General features: G+C 37.8%; 2 protein-coding genes across 3 annotated transcripts; one reads left to right on the forward strand and one right to left on the reverse strand.

The window, feature by feature from the left end:
- The first annotated feature begins 237 nt into the window (after positions 1 to 237).
- Positions 238 to 14829, forward strand: LOC122071819 (probable helicase MAGATAMA 3). The gene is made up of 20 exons (XM_042636239.1): positions 238 to 449; positions 561 to 702; positions 821 to 960; positions 3457 to 3657; positions 5406 to 5597; positions 5805 to 5840; positions 7024 to 7109; positions 7343 to 7393; positions 9458 to 9569; positions 9648 to 9753; positions 10352 to 10449; positions 10536 to 10649; positions 10725 to 10817; positions 12151 to 12204; positions 12986 to 13044; positions 13136 to 13220; positions 13334 to 13702; positions 13935 to 14057; positions 14164 to 14253; positions 14330 to 14829. The coding sequence occupies exons 1-20, from the start codon at positions 348 to 350 to the stop codon at positions 14537 to 14539; spliced, it is 2463 nt and encodes an 820-aa protein (XP_042492173.1). The 5' UTR covers positions 238 to 347; the 3' UTR covers positions 14540 to 14829.
- Positions 14830 to 16057: 1228 nt separating this feature from the next.
- On the reverse strand, positions 16058 to 24072 carry LOC122071811 (cellulose synthase A catalytic subunit 2 [UDP-forming]-like). Of its 2 annotated transcripts, XM_042636238.1 has the most exons (15): positions 23640 to 24072; positions 23281 to 23508; positions 22439 to 22634; positions 22126 to 22340; positions 21931 to 22033; positions 21629 to 21824; positions 20245 to 20511; positions 19816 to 20161; positions 19353 to 19490; positions 18831 to 18956; positions 18484 to 18696; positions 18127 to 18397; positions 17836 to 18032; positions 17395 to 17745; positions 16058 to 16998 (listed from the first exon to the last, which is right to left on the reverse strand). In XM_042636238.1, exons 2-15 carry the CDS (start codon positions 23368 to 23370, stop codon positions 16408 to 16410), a joined length of 3300 nt encoding a protein of 1099 aa, XP_042492172.1. In that variant the 5' UTR covers positions 23371 to 23508; positions 23640 to 24072; the 3' UTR covers positions 16058 to 16407. The 2 variants fall into 2 exon arrangements, with proteins under 2 accessions (XP_042492172.1, XP_042492167.1); XM_042636233.1 differs by having other exon boundaries at positions 23281 to 24072.
- Positions 24073 to 24562: the final 490 nt, after the last annotated feature.

Below are 24562 nucleotides of genomic sequence, written 5' to 3' on the forward strand. Positions count from 1 at the left end.
GTTTATAAGAAGATCGGCACTGTGGGCCTAAACGGCTCAACCCAACGTTGGTTGGTCCAGGTTCGTCAGGCTATTGAACCGGGACAAGTGTTGTTGGCTGGACCAACTCATGAGCCAGTTCGCGGTTCTTGAATTGCGTGCGCCCTAAGGAAAACCCTGAAGAATAAGAGTTTGTTGTGACCAAAATACCCTCTCCAGCCAAAACCCTCAATTTCATAAAACCGATTCCCCCGCGCTTTACTGGTACTTTATTGGGGCTCGTTAACTGCTCTTCTTCGGCTCTTCTCCGGCTCTTCTTCGACTCTTCTCTGTGTTTGGTAACAGGAAGGGGAAGAGGAAAGGAAGAGATGGATGCAGAGAAGAATAGAGCGCAATATGAGCCCTATCTCAATCGTTTTCGCAAAATAGTTCTAAGTTGGGATTACTTACGTCTCATTGCCGAATCCCAAGTAATGTTTTCCTCTTTTTCCATCCATTTTCTTTCCAAATTATCACTTCTATGTACTTATTTTTTCCTGTGATCCTTTATTTATTTGTTTATTTTAATTCTTATTGAGCAGAAAAAGCTTGATGCAGCGGCTCTGGGTGTGAAAGAAGTAAAACATACTTACGAAGATATTAACGATTATATTGGGACATTCGAGCCGCTTCTGTTCGAGGAGGTGAAAGCCCAAGTCATTAAGGAGAAAGATGAAGAAGATGGTATGAATTTATTTATTTATTTTGTTTGTTTGTGCTTCGTTTATAATTTTCGAGTGAAACCCAGATAGAGGCTTAGTTATGGTCACATTGAGTATTTGTTTTCCCTTTCTTTGCACAGTGACAGAAGGACAGTTTGGTGTGATCACTAGTTGTAGTGAAGCTGATGGGTTTCACAAACCGGTGCTGGCTTATGTAACCGACGACAATCAAACATTGTCGGATAATGATCTTATACTGCTTTCGAAAGAGAAGTTAATGGTCTGATTCTGTCCAATTGCACCTAAATCTAATACAATAGTCTCTCATCCACCTTATTGCTTTGATCATTCATTCGGCTTTGTTCTAGAGAATATTTATTAGCTTTTCTATGACGATTTACGCAATTTGTCACCTCTAGTTGAAGTTCTTGTTCCCTTAAGAAAATAGGGGTGGCAACTAGCGACAAACATAAAGTTCCATACAAGTGCATTATGTTACAGTTGAGAAATGCTCAATGTTAACGGGTATCACCAATTGGTGATGTTCTGTGAGAGGATATGAAAATTGTTTGATAAATTTGGGGGCATGCACTCAGTGGTTAGCATTATTAAAAAATAATCATCATTTGAAATGAATAAATATTGTTAACTTGGCAAAGGCACCTTACCAATGCATATGACATAAGCAGTAGCTTAAATCTTAGAATCAATTTAACAAGAAAGGTTAAAACAGTCTCAAGTTCAGATGGTCAGAATTAGTTCAAACATAAATTGAGTTCGCCATTAGGGTTCCTGAACATATCTTCAAAATCTTGAGAGAATCTAATGGTTAGATAGCTTCATCTCTAAAAATATGTAGGAGCATATAACCTTCTAGAAACAAAGGTTCTAGTTGAAAAAAATTATCACAAATAGAACTTACTTGTCTTGTTAATGGCAGGAATAGAGAAGAAGAAGAAGAAGAAGAAAAAAATCCAGTAGAACAACCACAACATAAAAAAAACTCAGCCTTATCCCAACTTAATGGGGTCGGTCGGCTACATGGACCCATGCAAAAAAATAAAATAAAATCTGATGTTAATACAGAATAAGAGAGATGAAAGTAAAAGAAAAGAGGGTTTATTGAACAAATCCCATATGCCCAGCCTATACCGATATTATAGACTCATTAAAGTGGCCCATTACAATGAGAACACATGGGATCAAGGCCCAACACATACATAACCAACTGAAAGCTTATTTACACTAAATAAGCCCATTTATGCCAACTTAAACACCTAAGCAAAAGAGAACTAACTTAAAACAGTAAAGAAACTAAGTTAAATAAAGAGTAGATGCACTAGGCCATGCTAGGCTGGCCTCTTTTGGATCTCCTGCAACAGACCTTCAGATCTGAAATCAGAATTTAGAGATCGACTTTAAAACAAAAGATTTGGAGAAATTCAAGTTGTAGGAATCTAAAATTCAATGGAAAAGATAAGATTTTTGCTGGCTTTTGAAATTGATTCTGAAATAGAATAGAAATAAAGAAAAGATATTGCAGGGTTGGAATCACCACCAGGGAGCCTACAAATCACTACAGCAGGGAGCATTCTGAATCGCCACAGAATCAAAGGCAATGGTCAATATCATTATTCAAATTTGTATACAAGGCTGGACCTCTTTAGAAACTTATATAGAAGACTCAAAAAACAGATGCAAACAGAAAAAAAAAAAAAAAAGGACCTAAACCAATTCTTAACTTATAAGGTAACAAAAACTTACTAGGAGTGGACAGTTTAAAGTATCTCCGATACGATACGATACGATACTCTCCGATATGTATTCTAAATTTAGCCGACCAGTATAGTGACCGATACTAATTCTTTAATCCTTGATCTTTAGCATATCTTATCATATCGTTGATACAATACGATACCCTCCAATACGCATCTTTAATTTAGCCGACTGATACGGCTACCGATACCGATACTTTAATCTTTTGGCTGCGAGCCTGTGGCACACGGTTAAGTTGCACCATTGCAACATGTTGGTTATAGGTTCAAGCCTTGGAAACAGCCTCTCCTGTGAAGCAGGGGGTAAGGCTGTGTACATTTGCCCCTCCTAGACCCTGCAATAGCAGGAGCCTCATGCACTGGGTTACTCTTTTTTACATACTTAACCGGAAACTAAAATAATGAAGGAAATTGACTCAAAACAGGACTCTAACTAAAGTAATGAAGTAAATCCTGTATTTCGATCTTCTACCCATATTTTAGGTCTATTAAAGTAGCCTATTACAAATAAAACCCATTGGACTAAAGGCCCAACATATATAGAACCCAACCCAAGGCTTATTTCCACTAAAATAAGCCATTTGTAATTTATTTGCTTCACAATTTTTATATGCCTTTTCCTGTACTCTGGGGCTTATGTCTGTATTTATTCCTTTGGATTTCATCCCCTTGAATTGTTTGTAAGGGTCTTTTGATTTCTTGGTGTTATTTAGCATTTATAGCTGGTGTTTCTTAAGCCTGATTCTCATAGCCCTTGTTGTATTACTTTGAAATCCCTTCCTATTTTAAAAAGAAATTATTTTATCCAAATTTGATATAAGAAGTAACTGGGAAAAAATGGCAGCCCTGTGTTGCTGCACTTAAAAACCATTTATTTAAGTAATCCTTTGTCAATGTGTTGGCTTTCATTTCATATTTGTTTCAGAAGCTCCATTTGATGGTTGGTTAAATTCTTTGATTTTATATTTGAGTTTTAAAAGTTTGAAGTGTCCCTTTTGTAGGTTCAAGAGGGGGTAACTCTCCCTACTACATATGCTTTTGCACTAGTAGAAAATCGTGTTCGTAAAGATGAATTTTTGCTTCGCATGTTTCTGGTTGGAGAGGTTGAGATGTCCAATACAAATGATATCAGACCCAGTGTGAGGTTGTCAAGTATGCGAACAGTTGTTAATCAACCAGAGAAAGGCGTGTGGGTGATCAAGGTAATCTATGTTCTTCTCTTCTTTATGTTCAGTAAATAGTGATCTTTGCTAGTTGAATAATACTATATGTTCCATTTCCTAGAATTGGTTTTATTAGGAGAACTTTTATATGCATGGAATTGTCTTCTCTAGTACTTGTATTCCGTCTCTCTCAGTGGACAACATTACATCTTTGATGAGTGTCTACGAGTTCTGTATTTGAAGTTATAGAAAATTAGGAAATATGTGCCAAAAATTAAAAGCAACGGATGTTTTCCATTCTGTTGCTTGTTGATTCATGTTATATACTTCCACTCCATGGAGGATTTCGAATTTATTTTCTTATTTTGAAATAATAATGCAGTTTATCACTGCCAAGCTTGCTAATTAATGAAAAATGACAAGGATTGATTGTCACAAGCTATGTGAACATGAACATCATCAAGATTATATGAGAAAAATAGAAGAATAAGGTCTACATAAAGGTGACTATCCAATAAAACGGCTGGAAGAAAAGGAGGGATAAGGACCAAAGGAAAGTGTTGCCCAGTATAAAGCTCCTTCCTAAAAACTCTGCTTCTACTAAATGGGAGACTCGCTAATTGAATGTTTTTGTTTTGTTATTTCCATTTATTGGTTATTTATTTCTATTTTGTTCTGCTTAGATTTTATAGTTGCTTTGACTTGAGGCTTCTGCACTGTACACCTCTTTACCTTGGAAACGGAAATGTATTAAAAATCTTGCATTTCTTGTTGTACCATGAGTTCTTCATTGCACTTATACTTCTTGTCTTCCCAGTTGGCTTGATCGAAATTTCACCTTCTGCAGAATTTTCATTTTCTAGACATTCTTCTGTTTACTCATGATAGAAATCACCATGTGAAGTTGCAAATGGAAATTTTCCACTGGGTGATGAGCAAACAAGATTTCTCAGCAAAAATAAAAGATCCAGGCATGGTTTTAAAAGCTCGGATAAGATTATAAAGGCAAATTGGGCTTTGGCTGAACACCTTCATTGTTCCCTATTTGATTTTCAGTTCTGTGAAAAATGGCCAGTTAAGTGGGGAAAACCAGAATTAGGCACCTTTCTGGTTCACTGTGCTGTTTGGCTTGTAAAACTATGGATTTGAGGGCCACAGGAACTAGAAAATTTGTTTGGCATTCCGACAAAAGTATATATATATATATATATATATCTATATATCCTGGAAGCAAGATAATGAAGAGCATACATCCCAAGGACAAATAAGATTCAAGGATCAATAGAAACATCAGAGATAAATGAACTTACCTTCTGTCATTCAAATTCCATTATGTTTCGAAAGCAAGGAGACTAGAAGATTAAATGAACAACCTAGTTCATAGATGAGAACTTCTTGGTTTGCCTGAGAATGTTGATGAGAGGAAGATCAGTTTCTTTACTTTGGGCTTGCTATTGGTAGGTGTGGCAATGGTCCCTGGCAACTTGAACCTGACCTTTTCATTAAATGGTCAGTGGAACGCCAACCTGTTGGTTAGCCATGTTGTAGGATTTAAGGTGAAAGGGTTCGGTTCCATGGTATCTTACGTTCTGTTTCATTTTATTTCTTTCCTTACCCCTAATTATTTGTCAGGAAAATTTTATATCCTGTCCAAGCAAACAGTTTGCCTGTTATTTTATCTGTAAAATATGTTGTGGTGAATCGATTTATGCTGTTTCTTCCTACTCATTATGTCTACAATGTGCTGTTGCAATGGTGCTACACTTAACTAATGCAATACACTGCAGATTTGCAGTTTATCGACTATCCTTCGTGAATATGTGGCTATATGGTCCATTGGCTCTCTCCCTTTCAAGGATTTGATATTATCGGCTGCTGAAAGGGATGCTAATTCAGAGGATCGGACCTGGAAAATTCCTGTACCCCTAATGGAATATCTTGAAACTAACCACAACACCTCACAGATGGAGGCCATAAAGGTAAGTTTATGTCTTGTCTTGTTTATTCTTAACCGAGAAAGGGTAATGCTGATTACATTTATATGCAAGTATATGCTACACTTGTCTTTACTTTTTATCTCATTTTTGTTTTTTGAAGTTACCCGAGTTTTTCACTCCAACGACCTTTCCCTTTTTCTTTACTGAGTATTTCATCAAATCCTTTGTAATAGACTCATTTTTTTGCAGGCAGGTCTTTCACGCAAAACCTTTGTCTTGATACAGGTTTGGCATTCCCTTCTTTCAAATCTCCTATTAGGTCCTGCATATGACATCATGTTCATCTTATTACTGTGGTGTCATCTTGTTCTAATTATTTTGAAGATGAAAGAGCACATGTTTATCTGGTCTTATGTGAGTGATTTCCACCGACCTGAATTAGAGATGAATTAAAAAGTGCACCATAAATTCATTTTCTGCTACAGCTGTTGGTATTCCTGATTTGATATCACAATATAACTTTCTGGGACTCTATCATGGTCTATCAATCACTGTTTATGGGATCCAAGAACATCACCTAATTCGATTTAGAACCATTCTTAATAATTACTGGTGTATTCCTAATGAGGAAAATAATTGAATCCAATGAAAGTCTGTGCTTGATGGAAATCCATCCTTGTGAAGGAATTTAAGTCATACCTCGTGCTTTATGTGAACTGAATTATATTTATCTATGGGCAAAAGTTTCTCTCGATGAGCATGTCTGGTAAATATTCTTGGTGAGGATACCCTGGATTCTCTCAATGTCAAATTTTGTGGCCAATATAAAATAAGTGGCCCACATGGATTGTTTGCCTCTTGTATTTTCAGCCATCAAATCGTTGGAAGGCCGATGTGGCAATTCTAACCATGACATAGGTAGGGGATCATGTGATTATCCATTTGCCAAATTTTGACATGAAACTCAATCATATTGTCTGCCTTGTTTCAGACCTTCTTTCAGCGGTACAGATCTTATCTGAAATTGAGCTGCAACATGGTGTACTGGGATGAGACTTACCATATGTGATGAAGATCCACAGAATTTGACCACCAACTAAGATGCCTGCTGGAAGATAAAAGTACCCAAGGGCACCCATCAGTAGATACCTCTCTAGTTGTGCATAAACTACGTCCTGATTGATATGGAAACAACTTGTACTTTCTTGGTTATGCATCAATGAATTTCTTCTCTAATTTCTATCATCGAAAAATAATAATGAAAAAATCCTGAAGAAAAGTAAGGCAGGCAGAAGTCAAGAAAATAGACAATCACATGTTTCAGGTTCTAGGAACTTCTAGCATATAAATGTTAGCTAAATGCTCTTCCTTGCTCTTTATATACCTTAGTGCTTTTTGGTAGTTTGAGTTACTTCTTTGGTCACTTGCACGTGGCCATGTGTTGGACCTGACAAATGTTTTCTTGTAGGGTCCCCCAGGAACAGGAAAAACACAGACTATTCTTGGAGTGCTCAGTGCCATTCTTCATGCAGCTCCAGCTAGGGTGCAATCCAAGTAAATCCTTGCATGCTTTGTCTGCATTTTTCGTCTGTAATCGACTTACAATTTATGATGGGGTTAATGTTGGTCCTTTTGTTTTGGTTATTGTTGTTTACTAAGCTCTTGACCAGGACAATAAAAGCCTTTTTTTTTTTTTTTTTTGGGGGGGGGGTTTGTGGGGGTTGAGCAACATTGTATTCGATCCTCATTTATTTTACAAATTGTTACCTGATTTCTTTTTCATTTAGGGGAGCATCACGTGAGATGAAACGTGGACCAGAATTCTCCATCAAGGAAAAGTATGTATTGATTTACTCTTTTTTTTTCCATCTCAAATAGTGCTCACCATTGGTTTAACATGATTGATGTATTCCTGGGATAGACTTGCCTCTTCTTCTCTTTTATGTTAAAATTTTCAAAACAACATATATCAATTGTGTTAATTTGGGGGAAAGAAAAGGAAAATTGAACTATAGGAGAAGTTATTGAGAAGATCCACCAAGATATCTGCAGCATTGTTCGCATGTTTTTCTGGATAAATTAGATCAACTTCAAATCAATGTTTAATGTGTATATAGGAGAAGGAAGTATAAACCACATCTCTGACAGGGAGATATTTTGTTTTAATATTTTGCCTTTTGGGTTGGAGTGACAGAATGACAACTCAGATGGGATTCGTCATGTATTGTCCTATTAGTAAGTAAATGATCCCATAGGTGGTTTTGGTGAGTAGAAGTTTTGAAGGATTCCTAACTCCATAACAATTCAAACTTTTTTTTTTTTTTTAATAACCCAGAACTTTATTGCAAAAGGATGGCCAAAATATAAACATATACAGACACAGCAACAGGCCCAAGGCCTTAAACCCAAGAAAGGGACTAAGCAATAGGGAAAGGGCCCACATATTATGCTGCCTATTCACTCTCCCCTGCCAGCTAACTCATCTGCAAGAGAGTTGGTGGATATCATCCTCCACAAGACAGACCCCCCCCCCCACCACCTCAAGATTGAGCTTTGAGTCACCAAATCATCGACAATGAATCGCCATCCACCGGCATAGCAGACCCCATTGGTTAGAGAAGTTTTCTTCCCTTTAATAATTGCTTTGAGCACTGCTGTAACTGAGTCTACTCTACCAATATAACCTGAAAATTCCAGTAAATCTTAAATTCATGGTTTCTGAAGACACCCCCAATACCAGAGTTCCAGGGATACTTACAGAACTGTCATATTTGCTTAGCTTAACCACGTCCGGCAACATAAGAAGCCATTTATAACAAATGACACTGTAGAGGAAGCCGCTACATTCCAATGCCTCATGAAATAGTCAGTGGATTCATAGAGAATTCTATTTTCACTAGGAAAGATCAATCCTTGTTTTACTACGACTATGACACTGTAGTCCTGAGTCTCCTGACCAAATAGGAATTTAACTCCCAAAACAACCACCAACCCTGAGGCTCTGTTTGGTTGCGGAAGCGAAATTTTTAAACTTGAAAAAGAAAGTTTTGTAATCATTACCCATGTGATTATATCACTAACTCCAAATCATACCATATTTGGTTACTAAATTTCACTGTACTTTGCATCTAAAACCCTTTGTTATAGAATGTAAAATATGGTAAAAAATAATTAAGTTGTTCATATAATCACATGGGTAATGATTACAAAAGTTTCTTTTTTTTTTAAGTTAAAATTTTTCACTTCCCTTCCCTTTAATTTTCCCTTGCAATCAATCGTAACCGGACTTTGGATTCAAAACTAAGAGAAAATTATGGAAGCTGGTCATAACTCATAATAGCAGAGAATTATCTAAATCCACAGTCAAATGCTAATGAGGGTTTGATTACTTGTTTAAAAAATAAAATTAAATAGGTAGCTCAAAAAAAAAATAAAATAAAATAAAAAAAAATAAAATAAAACAAAAACAAAAACAAAAAAGCAAAAAAACAAAACAAAACAAAAACTGATTATCTAGTGATTTTAATGGTCCAGAAGCTAGGATTTTAGTTGTTCAGGTTTTGTTGAATGAACAAATTCCATATGATCAGATTGATGTGGAGATGCAATTAAAATGATCCTAAAGAGATTTGCCAATTTTTATTATTTTAAATCATCTAATATATGCTCTTGTTCATATACGAACCACTGATTGGCTGAGTACAACCAGAAAGTGCCCAGTCATGCCATTGCTTCTCAGTGATTTTAATTATTGTTTTCTCTCACAGAGTCCTTAAGAATCGTAGAACCTTCTGTATGGCAATATCACTTTCTTGCCTATCAATGGTATGACCCATCGAAGTTTTCATTTGGGACTAAAGTGGATCCTAATTGATTGTTATGTGGCTTTCGGCATTTTCTAGGTACAATCACTGGATACAAGCATCTCCCTGGTTGACCGGCACTAATCCTAGGGATGATATCATGCCAATTGATGGCGATGATGGTTTTTTCCCAACCACTGGCAATGATTTGGTAAGATTATTAACCGGTTTTCCTTCTCGCACAGGTGCTTTGAAACTTCAATTTTTCAATATTCACTTTTGTGTACAGAAACCCGAAGTAGTTAACTCCAATCGCAAATATCGGGTGCGTGTGCTTGTTTGTGCTCCATCTAACTCTGCACTAGATGAGATTGTGTTGCGCCTTCTGAGCACTGGTAGGAGTTTCTCTGTGCAGCATCACTTTATATTCATTTCATATTTCATCTTGATAAATATAGAAAATTTGCATTTTTATATGACATATACTGCCTTAGGTGACGCTTAGTCGGGTGCTTTGTCACCTTGCTGCCTTAACAACTATGGTTGTGTAGTTTTATCTTTGTGATTGTTTCATTCTGTATTGCACACAATGGGTGGAGAGAATATGAAAATGCCATTAAGGGATCAGAGGAAAAGGATTTGGGGATCATTCTCTTCAACTAGAAGCTATAATGCTGATCTTTGTCAAATTGTGAAGATAAGCTTTTAGAATCAATGTCATTATGGAAGCCCTTGATTTCAAACTGCTTCGTTACATTCTTTTTTATTACTCGATGCCAAACAGATTCTCATGCATTCTATGTCAATATCTTGGAAGTGTTGATCTAAACATTATTTTATTACACGAATTTTATCATTTGCAAGGCAAAACAACTAGTTATTGATTCGATGCATTGACTGCATTGGTGGAAATTCAATTTTTTTCCCCTAATTTTTCTAAGTGTGGCCCTTCTGCCTAATTTTTTTTTTTTTTTTGGGGGAGTTATTTTTTAGGTATTCGTGATGAAAATGACCGTGCATATAACCCTAAGATAGTGCGAATTGGTCTAAGGCCACACCATTCTGTTCAGGCAGTCTCTATGGATTACCTGGTCTGTACTTGGCAACTGTCAATAACCGCTAAATTACACGATATTGTGCTTGAGCCTATTTGATACAAATGGTTTGCCCTCTATAGGTAGAACAAAAGCTGACGGGTATGGACCATTCAATATCTGATACCCGAAAACATGGAGCTACGGGACAGGACCGGGACAGCATCCGTGCTTCGGTTCTTGATGAAGCAGCCATTGTAAGTGGCTACCTCTCATGCATATTGATTAATGACATCACTTTAATCTTCTTAATGAGCTTCTGTGGTTGGCAGGTGTTCTCCACCCTTAGTTTCAGTGGTTCACCTCTTTTCAGCAAAATGAATCGCATGTTTGATGTTGTTATAATAGATGAAGCAGCTCAAGCTGTAAGCACTTGTTCCTTTTCATTACTCTTTGCAAATGGTAGTGAAGATTTCTGCTGCTTTTTGAGTTGATTCTTCAGTTACGATTTGATCTCAGTGAGTGAACAGTTTTGTGTTGAAATTTACATGCATTAAAATCATACTCAACATGATGGAAAGCTTCTGCTGCCTTATATCTTACCTCCATTTTAAATACTCAAGTTCCATATTAAACAATGGGATGTTTTTATTTCTTTATATCTTTCAGATGGTACCGTACTTGCAAGAGAAGTGTAGAAATATAGAGCATTTTGGTTACCGACCTTCTTTTCTGTTTGAGTCGATACTAGATAGGCTTTACTTTGTAATTTCTCCATCTGCTGAGGTTTTAGAAATTCCAAATGATTCAGGTAACCCGGAAGCTGATCTTCAACCTTGTTACACTGTGTTTCTCTGGTAGGAAGCAATATGGTATACGTGTTATCCATTTTTCCCCTCTGTATGTCTTTACCTAGTTGTGCATATGATGAACTCACATGAGGGAGTTATGGGAGTAGGGTAAAGACAATCTAGGAAAATTGCTTGTGACACATGATTAGTATGTGAACTTGATCCTATTCCACAACAAATTACCCAACTCTCACAAATTCCTTCTGAAAAAACTGATGTCAAATTTCCACAAACTGTATAATTCTTAAATTAACAAACCACTAGAAGTTCTTTCAAAATCTATGACCTGTCAATAACGAAAAATGCAATCTCAGATCACTTGAACCTGGTGGTTGGACCACAGGCTGAGTGGAGTAGCAGTGTATGTGATCTAAATTTTTTTAAATGGAGACATAGCAGGGTTACAAGTGTGTCAACCACCAGCCCTATAAGAAAAAAAAAAAAAAGGGAGTATCTGGTGCACAAGGCTCCCGCATGTGCGAGGTCCGAGGGGGGCAAGAACTACGCAGCCTTACCCCAAGAATGTCGAGAGGCTGTTTTGACTGCTTGATCACCAGCTCGCAAGATTCAGACAACTAGCTAATATGTATAATATATATTCAATGTGAGGGGATGCTCCTTTATATTAGTCAATCAGAACATTCAGACTGTTGGATTACCAATTGCCAGGCGAGAACAGTCTGATGTCCAGGTCTGGTTTTCAATGTGTAGCAGAAGCACTACGAAGTCATCTGAAAATAAGTCATGAGTGAGTATAGAGTTTCATTGTTTTTCCTTTATTTATTAATATTCTATTCCTATATGTGATTAACTGGTTGTCTGTTGAAAGAGATTGAAACATTGATTTTGGTCTAATTTATCCTCAAGCTTGCTTAATTTATTATTTGTTTTGTATTCATATAAACAGGTGGAACCAGCCACTCTTGTTCCATTAGCTAGTGGATGCAAACAAGTATTTCTGGTATGTTCTTGAGCTCTTTTCTCATTAGTGTTTCCTGAAGATTGCAATCTCTGTGTATAATATTGTAAACTATCTTATACTTTATAGATGAGGGAAGTCGTGTGCAATTTTTTAATGTGAAGGATCAAAATAATCACTACATATTGATCCAGTCCAGTATATACTCATGGGTTTTTGACATGACCATAAGATTTCTACAGTTGCATATTCGACCTGGCCACTATTTATCATTTTGATACATATTTGTAGTTAGGCAATAGAGGTCATTGTTTTCACTTTTGATTAGTGATATGGTGCATGTTAGTAGTAAAAGGACCAGGGGGGAGTTTAAAGGAAGATGACCAATGTGGAAGTGTTGAGCAGAAAGGGACTCATATGGCCAACACCAAATGGCTGGTTAAGATTATTGAGTTAATTTGAGGTAGGATACAGTTGAAACCAACTGTTAGCTGTTAGTGTGACCATGTTTTGATGACCTTTTGTGTTTTTTTGTAGAGCTTCATTTCTTTCCAGCTTTTGTCCTGTACATGCATTTTTTTTCATGTTTTTGTTCAGCAAGAATTTAATTAATTAATTATATATATATATATATATTTTTTTTTTTGTTATGGCTGTCTTTTTGCTCTCATGTAGATCAATAGGACATGTGACTGTTATTTCAGGTTTTTCCTTTTTGGTGTTAGGTTATATCCAATTAGCTATAAGTTCATAACTACTTGATTGCCCAGCCCAGCAGAAATATTTGTGATTCTTTCTATATAATACTGATGTTCAATTTTAGGTTGGTGATCCAGTTCAATTGCCAGCTACAGTTATTTCTCGTACAGCTGAGAGATTTGGGTAAAACTTCGTTGTGTGATCATTATATCTTTCAATTCATTGAATTAATTCATTTGAGGCATTAAATGTTGGTTGAATTGTTCTCTTGAAGATATGGCATGAGCTTGTTCAAGAGACTCCAAATGGCTGGCTATCCAGTGCAGATGCTGAAAACTCAATACCGCATGCATCCTGAGGTTCTATCAGAATTCAAAACTATTGTGGAAAAGACCAATTCACAGATTTATGCTACCTTAAGTAATTGTCAGAGATGATTCATCTTTCTTACTTGGTTCCTTTTTTTAAACAGATAAGAAGCTTTCCTTCGAGAGAATTCTACAATGATGCGTTGGAAGATGGACCTGATGTCAAAGAGCAGACTGAACGTTCATGGCATGAGTATCGCTGCTTTGCACCATTTTGTTTTTTTGATATAGAAGATGGAAGTGAATCCCAGCCCTCTGGGAGTGGCTCATGGGTTAACGTTGATGAGGTTGACTTTGTCCTGCTCATGTATCATAAATTGGTGACAAGATATCCAGAGCTCAGGTCAAGTTCACGTATAGCGATTATATCCCCTTATAGACATCAAGTGAAGCTCTTCCGCAAGCGGTTTTGTGATACTTTTGGGACTGAGTCTGACAAACTAGTGGACATAAACACTGTTGATGGGTTCCAGGTGATCTCTCTCTCTCTCTCTCTCAAAATAACATATAAATTGAGCAGTTAAGATCATCTGGACACTTCTGGCCCAAGGAGATCTTGGAAACCTCATCATATAGCTGGTCCCACCTTCACATTGAACATGCTGTAGCTGTTTCGTTGGTTGATAATTGTTATCCACATTACCATTGACTTCGGTTTGTCTTGATAAAAGTGTATAAGAGATGACCTTTTTTTCTCCTTTACAGGGGCGGGAAAAGGATGTTGCAATATTTTCATGTGTTAGGGCAAGCAGTGATGGAGGCATTGGGTTCGTAGCTGACTTCCGGCGGATGAATGTTAGCATTACGAGAGCAAGATCTTCCATTTTGGTAGGGCATCATTTCAGGATAAGTTGTTTTACTTGCGAGAATTGGTTTGGATCACATTTGATTTAAATTTCAATGGTTTATATAATGACAAATTGGTTCTCCCCAGGTGGTTGGTTCTGCGTCAACATTGAAGCGAGGAGATGAACATTGGTGCAACCTCGTAGAGAAAGCTGAAAATCAAAACTCTCTCTTTAAGGTGAAAGCCTTATTCATTCTGAACTGCTGCTATTCCTGTTTCTTACAAAATCTATAACAATGACTTATTGTTGCAGGTCTCGAAGCCGTATGCATCATTTTTCAGTGATGACAACTTAAAAGTTATGGAAGTGAAGGTCAAATCTATGATTGAGTCATTGGAAGGCCAGCTGGATGATTTGGAAAATAATGCAATTCTCTATGGTAATCCTTCAGGTGAGGGTGATCAAGGAAATATGGAGGATGAAGACAATGGAGATGGAGAAGCAGGCTTTGATGATGAATGATTCCATACAAATAGTTTTCACGTATGGTTTGGTTGGCCAAGTAGTTCAAAAATAGATTGTGGTGGGTGGGAGATTTGAGGTAAATGTTACAACAAAAGGACTGACAAGAAAGAACTACAATTGCTGTCTGCAAGCTTGGCCTTTTTTTGTGTAACTTCATTGAATTATCAAGGTGAAAGTACAGATAGGAAAGGCCATGAGCTGTGGCTTAAGAAATTGTAAAGTTATTTCATGCTGGGAATGGTAGTGAAATCCCAATTTTTTATTTAAAAAAAAAAAAAAAAAAAAAAAAAAAAAAAAAAAAAAATCCATTGAATTTATCTTGGTGAAAAAGAATCAGCTTGTGTTCTGCAGGTGATGCTTATTACCATAGGACTAATGCTTCTGAGAAAGGATTTGAGCTATGTAATGTTTTGAGTCAGTCTGTCTGAGGTTAAGAGACATGGGAATGATGTTTTGAATGCTCATAAGTGAGCAGGAAGGGCGAGAGTTCAGAAGCTCTCAGCCCTAGAATTGGTACATTCAAGGAATATTCCAATGATTTTGGTGTTTGTATCTAAGAATCGGCCATATCGACTCATCAAAAATCAGGATTAGTGACCGCTGATTCCTATCTGAATCGGGCTATTCTTGATCTGACTCGCCCATTTTTTTAAACCCATGTTAAGGTAGCCGTCTTTCTCACAAATGTGAAAGTGCAAATCAGAATACCAAAACCTATTCGTGTCTTATTTTTAAAAACCAATCCAAAATGGAAATCGAAATCAAACCAAAGAGAGCCTGAAAGGGGTTATACAGTACTCTATACCATGGAAGGACTACAATACAATGGAGGGGAGGCAAGAGTGGGAGAAGAGAGGCACCTTTTGTGCAAAGTGAAGGCAGAAGGGTCAATCCCTTGAGAAGACACCAATCCTAGAATCAGCTATGACCTATCTAGATCCCACTTCCTAGAGAACCTTCTGCACAAATAAAATTTAGCAGCAGACACTGCCTGTGCCAGGTAAAATCGCCCAAAGAGACCAGGTTTTTAAGAATCGGATGCTGCCGATCCCAATCTCTCTCGGATAAGGCAGAATCTAGCCGATTTCAACCGATTCCGGCCCAAGACCCTATTGGTAGTGGACAAAGACCAGAATTCAGTGCCTTCATACATATAATGAGAATAAGAAATAGCTCCCTATGAGGATGATACCCATCAGAATTACCACTTATACTCAGATAATTTCTCTTCCTTGGCATCCAATTGTATCTTCACCCACGTTAAGTAGTCAGGCCATGGTTTACAATGATAAGATGCAAATTTTTACCATTAGAATCTGTTATTTGGGACCTCCTAAGCAACTAGAATCATGGAATTATATGCAATCATATCAGAATTTTCTTTTCCATTTTCATGGACTAACAATTTGAAAACTCTCAATGCATTCCATTAGGGTCTTCATTGTAGCTCAAAACACTCGATGTCATCAAATATACATACAAAATATGTATAAAAATGGATAGAAAAGACAAAAATGAGAATGAATTTGGAGACTCCTTTGTATTCAGCCCTTACTGAGAAGGGAATAAATTATAGTTCAAACATTAACCAATGCTCTTGGCATTTATAGACAGACTAATAACAAATCAACCCTCCACAAACCAGCCCCAAGACAACTAAGGATAAAAAGAGAAAAGAATAAGAACAAGTACAGAAAAGAATCAACAAAACCCCGTAAAAAATAAAGGTGTTCACCTTCCCAGTTCATTTTATCTACACCAACTCAAACATGGTTTTTCGCCTCGCTGGCCCTGACTCTTGGTACTTATGCCACACAAAATTGCCGTGGCAAAGGGATATTTTCAGCCTTGAGCATCAAATTTTTTTATCTGTAGTCATCACAGTTCAACCCACACTCCTGTAATGTGATGCCTCCTCTACTAATGAAAGGATTGATCCGGACCCACAATAGAGAGAAAAGTGAGGCAAGAATCATAGACCAGACCACGATAATGGTTGGTAGCCTATTTTGTTTGCCCATTAATCCCTTGAGGAAGGGATATAGATGGACAATAACCCAAAAGGCAAAGAACAGCTTACCAAACAGTGGGCCCCACGAATTAGACCCACTGCTTATAGCATCAGAAATGCCAATGACCACCCCAATTATGTTAATGATAAGCAATGTTGTGGGAAAAATCAACAATGATGTCCACTTGAATTCGTATAGCTCTGCGAATTCACCATCATCACCTCCTTTGGATGTAACAGTGAAGTTAGTGTTGACCCCAGCCAAAACCTTGAGCAGACCCTGGAAGAGAGCAAAGACATGTGCTGAGACACCACCAATCACCCAAAATTGCTCGTTCCTCCACCAGTCATCTATGCTGACACCTCCCCACTGCATCTCAATGATGCCTGTTGCAGCTATAGATATGAAGAGAGCCATGAACACAATGCTAGCATAGTTGCTAATCTGCACAATGAGATTACTTTAGATGAGCCAAAAAATGTGATGAATATTAACTAGTAAAATCAGCTAAATGCATTACTTGTGGGATGGACATCCCAGAAGAATCAACCAGAAAGGCAAGTATCATCTATTAGGACCACCCAAATTTAAGGCAAGGATAGAATGGACTGAAATCACAGAGCAAAATTATAAGCAAGCAAACCAAACTTCCAGGACATTAGATTGATGAATTGTCTCTATATATCTGCATGAATTGTGATGGCCCATACTTTGAAGTGTGTTATTTTACAGAAAAATAAATTATGCTATTAGCACAGTCAAAATGTTTCCAGAATGAAATGGATCCTTAAATTGTCAATTTCTACTGAGAAAGATACTGAAGGGCATGCAATTGAGTACCTGGGGGATGATGAAATTCCCAGTGAGAAGACAGACAGCTGGCAACGTACAGTATGCAATCAAGGGAATAGACGTCAACGGATAAACCACCGAGTTTATGTAGGAAAGTCGTTCCAGCCAATTCAAACCACCCCCATATCCATACCAGATTGGACAATGCTTGCTCAATAAAATCTCAACAGATCCAAGCGCCCAACGAAGAACCTGGTGTAGACGATCCGAGAGATTGATGGGTGCTGAACCCTTAAATGCTGGCCTTTTGGGTATGCAGTATACAGAGCGCCACCCATGACAGTGCATCTTGAACCCTGTGAGGATATCCTCTGTGACGGAGCCATATATCCACCCAACCTGGTTCAAGCTTCAATGTTTAGGGGATGATGGCAAACAAATAAAGGTCCCTAATCTCACATTTTACCATGGTGAACATTGATCACTTACCTCTTTTCCCCATTCTGTCTTATGTTCATAGCTGCAACTAATAACATGGATGGCTTCTTTTAAAAGAGATGCAGAACTGGCTCCCACAGGAACTCCACCATCTTCTAGAAGTGTGGAAGCTACGAAAACAGGAGACTGACCAAATTTTTTCTCAAACTTTACTTGGGACATGAGGGATGATTTTTCACTATCTACTCCTGTCATGGGAACAACAGTTAGTATGACTTGTATGTCAACATACAGACCAAGAACCAGCATAAAAGCCAATACTGTGAATTTGCAACTGATTACCTTCGATCCCTTCTTCAATATTTTCAAGGGCATGTATCTGTGTTGAGGTTTCTCTGTTCTTTATTTTCTTCTCCTTCTTTTGCTTAATTTTCCTGTTCTTCTTCCTAGACCCACAACAAAGGCAGCACCATCTAGGCCAGCAGTTGCATGTCTTGCCAGGAGCTTTCTTCTTTTTAGGGGCATCGAATCCATACAGTGCCTGCCTTCTGAAAACACATCCTGTTCCAACATAGATTGGTCCCTGGATCCCATCTAGTCCTTTCATGTTGATCTGTTGTCATACGGAAAAGACATCAGCAGTAAGAACATGAAGATAAAAACATATACATGGTTCCTTCGACAAAAAACGCTACATACATCAAAGAATACGACATTGCGATTCGAATATCTATCATGGCGATCAATCCCATCAAACCGTTGAGGAAACTGCACATAGCAGACTTTCTTTCCTGATGTCGGATCCATCATGAAGCACATGGCTTCTCTAAGTGCCTTGCTGTTGTTTATATAGTGATCGCAATCAACATTCAGAAGATAAGGAGCATTGGAAATGATTGCCGAGACCCTCACCTACAATAAACACCAAACCAATAAAAAACATTATAAAATTAAACAAAGTTTTGATTGCTAATTTATTAATTAGGTAGAAGATGGAAAAGCAACCACGTATTTGTGCCAACTGAATAAAGAAAATTGAGCTTTACCAAAGCATTCATGGCCCCAGCTTTTTTGTGGTGATCAAATCCTGGTCGCTTCTCACGAGAAACATAAACGAGACGTGGTAATTCATTTCCTTCAACATCACGAAGACCAGTTTGCCCAAGAAATACCTGTTGTACAAGTAATTTATAAGAGAAACCAAACACCAATTATGGATCACAGCTATTTTATCATCTTCCATCTTTAGATGCAATTTAGGTTTAAGCAGAATGCTGCTGTGAAGACATTCTATAGATGCCATATTTTGTGCACGAATGCACTACAAGGACAAAACTTATGCCACATTTTTAACATTTTGGGGCTTTGCCTCTGCAGGTGCCAAAAGCATGCCACAGGAAAACTGGGCCAGGTAGAGCATTCTCGTAAAGAACACCTTTTAGATTATAGTATGGTCTTTCAACACAAAGAAATTGGAAAAGAAGTTCAACTAGAAAGGCCTAAATTCACAGTTCTACAACAATTAACAGTATTTGGATCATGCTATTTTAGAAAGAATAGCTTCTTACCTGGATCATTCCCGGATGATCCCGTACATCGTTCCCCGGCCATGGTGTTCCATCTTGCATTGTCCAACCCTCCTCAGGAACTTTCTGTGCCGTAGCAACCAACCCATTTATCCGAATCTTGAACTCTTCATATTCCCTCTGTATCCATAAAATTATGCAATCAGATAAAAACCCTCATGGTAATTTTAACTTTTAAGATTAGATAACTAGAGCATAAGATATAATAATAAATAAATAAATAGAATAATCAGAAAGAATTTTCCATTGAGCAGTATCATAGGCAGCTTATGAATACATCTTTCATAGGGAGAGGTGTTGGAAGTAAATTTTGAATCGCATCAAATAATTCTAAAAGCCAAAGAATTATAAATGATTAAGTTACCCTTTTCATTTATTTAAACGAGAAACTGAAACATGTATTAAAGACGAAACCAGAAACCATATATGGATGATGGACTCAAACCTTCATTGCACGCCGTTCCCTAACAAAGGCAGGATGGACTTTGTTTTTCAGATAATCCATCTTTTGAGAGAAATACCATTCTGGTGCACGGGGCTCAATATTAAATTTTTTGCAGAACGGAACCCATATCCTTGCAAACTCAGATGTCTCAGAGAGAGCTTCAAACGTAAGCATGGCAGCACCATCATCAGATACATAGCATGCGACTTTGTCAACTGGATAATCCACAGCAAGAATGGATAGAACAGTATTTGCGGTGATAAGTGGAGGTTCTTTCATAGGATCAACCGTACTAACAAATATGTCAACATGGGCTAGCTCAGAAGGCTTCCCTTCTTTCTCATATCTGAAAAAAATTTTAAGGAGAAGTTAGATTGCATAAACCAAGAAAGATGGAACAGATACGATAAGATCAGCAGGTCCAACTACCTCAGCGACAACCGATCAAGGTACGTCTCCCGCTCAATCGGGGACCATTTGGGGAACTGATCTAAAATCCATGACAGCCCAAACCATATTTCACAAATAACTGATGTCAGCCACAAACCATATGCATCAGTGACTGGGTTGAGAAGCCTGTAGCGGAAAAAGAATGCGAGAATCACAAGCCTGAGTATTATTATCAATCTATATGGACTGATCTTGCTGGAAGGAATCGGTAACTTTCTTGATAGAGGCTGTCTTCCTTCATCCATTCTGAAATACAAATTTTGCTATTAGAAAAATAATTCCGAGTACACAAATAAGGAACACGTAATAAATCACACTGAAAGTAACTAAATAATCCTCTGGTAATAATGCTCGTGTAGCTATACTTGGACTGAAAGTAAATAAATAATAAAATCAACAAAGAAGTAAAATACGATACTGATCGGTGTACAGCAAACAAGTACAAAATAGCAGACCAGCACATGGGACATTTTAGACAACAGACTTGATACCTTGACTCGAAAATTCTTATGCATTTCACACATCAATGTGACAAGGCATTCAGAAATATCACTTTCCCCTCTCAAGATACTTAAGCAGATTACTTTTATTCCATAGATGATTATTAACTATTTATTCCATAGAAAAACGAAAATTTGGGTCAAACAAATAACCAGATTGTGTAGAGGATTGTAATTATTGCAAGCAATACATCATCGTAACTATTTACATCACTTAAATGAATCTATTTAGAAGTATCCAGAGTCCAATGGTACACTACAACCAATAAAATGAAATGCTGTTTGTTAATTTTTATTACTAGTACTCAATAATTGTTTTCAGAAAAGTCCCAGTTCATTGACTTGAAACTATTAACATCACCACTTTAAATTCTTCTTTTTAACAGCATAAAAGTTTGAGCAAAGCTTTTCTCGTACTTTCATTAAAGGTCAGGAAGAAAATACATTGAGAGGAAAAAAATTACTGCTACATACCAAATAGCAAGCTAAGTCAGACTTCCCTATGTTTACCAGGACCAAAACTAAACCACTAAATCAGAAGGGGAAAAAAAAAGGTCCAAAAAAGTAATAAACTAGCAGTTAAACAAAAAATATAAAAGGCCAGCATGTTACTGTATTTTAAAACCAATAATTAAAAGATAAAATAAAATAAAATAAAATAAAATAAACCCAGCATAGTAATGTAGCACTTAAATTACTTACAAACAAGTTTGACGCATAGAAAGTTCTAAAAGCTCTGGAGGTCAGTTTGCATGAAATATTAAATTATACAAACTAGAGAACAATAAGAACTTTGAGTATCCACAGAATCTACTTTTCAGAGAAAAAAAAAAAAAGGAAGAGATCACTGAACACATGCTTACTTGGGCAAATCAGGATCATCGAGATCGTCTCCATCATAGTTCCCACCACCATTTCCTCCTTGATGCTTAACCACCTGCAATTTCTCATTCTGCCTTTTCTTCCACTCCTCCATACGTTCCTTCCATGCCACACTTCCATACCCATATACTGCTAAGTCCTTATTAGGATCCATTGCTCTGGGTTGCACTGCATCATCTACAGGAACAGTACATTACCCAATAAAAAAATTATTCTAAAACCAAATAACATGTGAAGGATGAGTCAGAATTTTGAATAGAACCAACAAATCCAGCCAACTTACAGGACATCGATGAATCAGAGAATGGCATGGGATGAACTCGTTTTCCATTGCCCATAAATGGAGGTATAATCAGAGCATGTTGATCAGAAGAAATTCCAGCATCCTTGAATCAAAAGCAAACATGACATTAGAGTTAGGAAAAGGAATTGGAAAAGAAGATAAAACAATCTATCAGATTCTGTTCAGTCAAATAACCTCTTGGCCATAGGTTAGGAGAGGGATTTCAGGATTTGGTGACACAGAGTTCCCAGATGCATCAGCTGGCAAACCACGGCCAACATTAAGGCGAGCTGAGAGTGTTGCCTCGGCATTATGTTGTGCATCACTCCAATTATTACCCTTGAAGTCGAATTCATTATCCAAATCATCAACATCCTCCTCTTCCTCATCACCTTCAACCCTGGGACTGCCTGCAAAATGCACCACATAGATGAGTACATTCTATAGATATAGGCATGGGATGCTGGGGAAGATGCAGCACGGAAGAAAAAAGTATAGAAAACCTCACCTTTGATGCGCTTGTATCTGGTTTTGCATTGAGGGCAAGCTTGATTGCCCTCTCTTCTCTCATACTCATAGCAAGACCTACAGACTGGGAAAGCACATTCATTACAGGCGACAAAGGGCTCTCCATCTACTGTAATCTCAATCTCATCCCCACATATCTGGCAAATCTCCCCACTCAATTCTTTTACAGACTTCACCTGCAACAGCCCAGGAAACATAAGAAATTTTCCATAAGCTTGAAATCATAACAAGCAACACCCCCCCCCCCCCCCCACCACGCACAAATACGCGTGCACACACACACACACACACACACAAAAGGAAAAAAGAAATAATCTTCAAAACCAACTGTTAAATTTACTCAATCCATGAAAAAAACTCTTCCAAAATCCAATAAAATTTGCACGGAACCAAAGAAAAATTGGAAAAGGATATTGGTACTCAGTTCATTAAGTGTACTCTAATACTATAGCACTACAGTTCAGAGGAGGCAGAAAATGGCAATCACAAAAGAAGGGGGAAAATATAACATTTTCCAGAAAGGTCACAAATCTCAAGCAAAACCAAAACAGATATGAAGTATATCTGAAACAGGAAAAAAACTCATTCCAAGATTAGAAAGCCACAAAAGGGAAGGTGGACGCGAAAAATCTAAGCCTAGAGCTTCAAATCCAATACCAAGGACTCAATGCTTCAGAAACGGGCACCTCGCCCTCCACAACTCAATTAGAAAAATCTAGAAGAATTTCCAATGCGTATCCTCAAAAATCAAAACACAAACACAATGAACCGGGAGAAGGGAGGAGGGGAGGAGTAGAAGCTGAGTTTTTTTATGAATCTTACCCGAGCAATATCATCAGCATTGATGACAACGAACTCATTTCTATTGTGAGAACCCGCAACAAGCCGCCCACCGGTATCCATGGTACTCATCTCACCCTACCCACCACTGCAAACTCTTGAAACCAGAAATCAATCACAACCCCGCAAAGGAATTTCTAAAGCTTCCTCATATGATCAGTCCATACAAAGGAGCGACCTTTCTCCCTCTCCTCTGCCGCTCTGCTTAACCTGCATCTCCAGAGTGCAGCCGTCACTCTTTTTTAAGTCTTAATCTTACGCACCCATCACAAGAAATCCCAATCCCACATAAAATAAGCATAATTTCAAAACACAACGGAAGAAGGAAGAAATAGACAGACCCCCCAATAAAAAATACAAAAGATAACCAAAAGGTCCTCTGTTTGCTCTTGATTCCTTCAAAGAACAGATATTCATACAATTGGGTCTCTATCTGATCTGGCTGATGTCCAAAGCTACTCGCTATCGAAGAGCAGTTGAAGGAGTGATGTGAACTGTGAAGTAGATTACACTGGTTTTAAATGGATCGACGGAGACACAAAGAGCCAGAGAGGGAAAGAGACTGATTGAGATAATCCAACCAACGTTGAAGTTTCAACGCGTAAGAGAGAAGAGACGAAAAAATGGGCAGAGACAGAGAGAGAGAGAAGATTGGAGGGATCTATGATCTATCTATCAATCTCCATTGCTCTTGCAAAATGTTTGACCCCACCTGAGATGAAGCTAACAGGTGCTGCCTCTGCCCTGGTTGGTGGGTGGGGACGACTGATGAGAGAAAAAGAGAAGGGTATTTCTGTAAAATTGTTGAAAACAATAATTTCTGTGGATTTCCAAGCTGAGGAAGGAGGGAAAGAGAGAGAGAGAGAGAAGAGAGAGAGAGAGAGACAGAAAGGGTTGAAAGTAAAAGGAGAGAGTGAGTAGCTGTAGGAGACGGCGACCGACGAAGATATAATGAAATATATATAAAAAATGGGTAACAACTAAGAACAGCTCAAATGCTTCCCCGAAACTCCTCCGCGTGCTGCGATGGCTCAGAGTTGAGTTGGAGTCTTTTGTCCTCTGCTCCATCGATTACCTACTTACTTTCCTTCCTCTCTTCCTTCCTTCCTGCCTTCCTTCCTTCTTTCCAATTTCTCGTTCACGGTTTACCAACTATCCTTCCTTCATTTCTTTCCCAATTTCTCGTGAGAAATCATCGCTTTCAATTCTGAAGAAAATTTGGACTGGGTCACTATAGGGAATTACTGAAATATTCCGATCCGTT

Source organism: Macadamia integrifolia, chromosome 2, assembly GCF_013358625.1.
Source record: "Macadamia integrifolia cultivar HAES 741 chromosome 2, SCU_Mint_v3, whole genome shotgun sequence".
Classification (NCBI taxonomy): domain Eukaryota; kingdom Viridiplantae; phylum Streptophyta; class Magnoliopsida; order Proteales; family Proteaceae; genus Macadamia; species Macadamia integrifolia.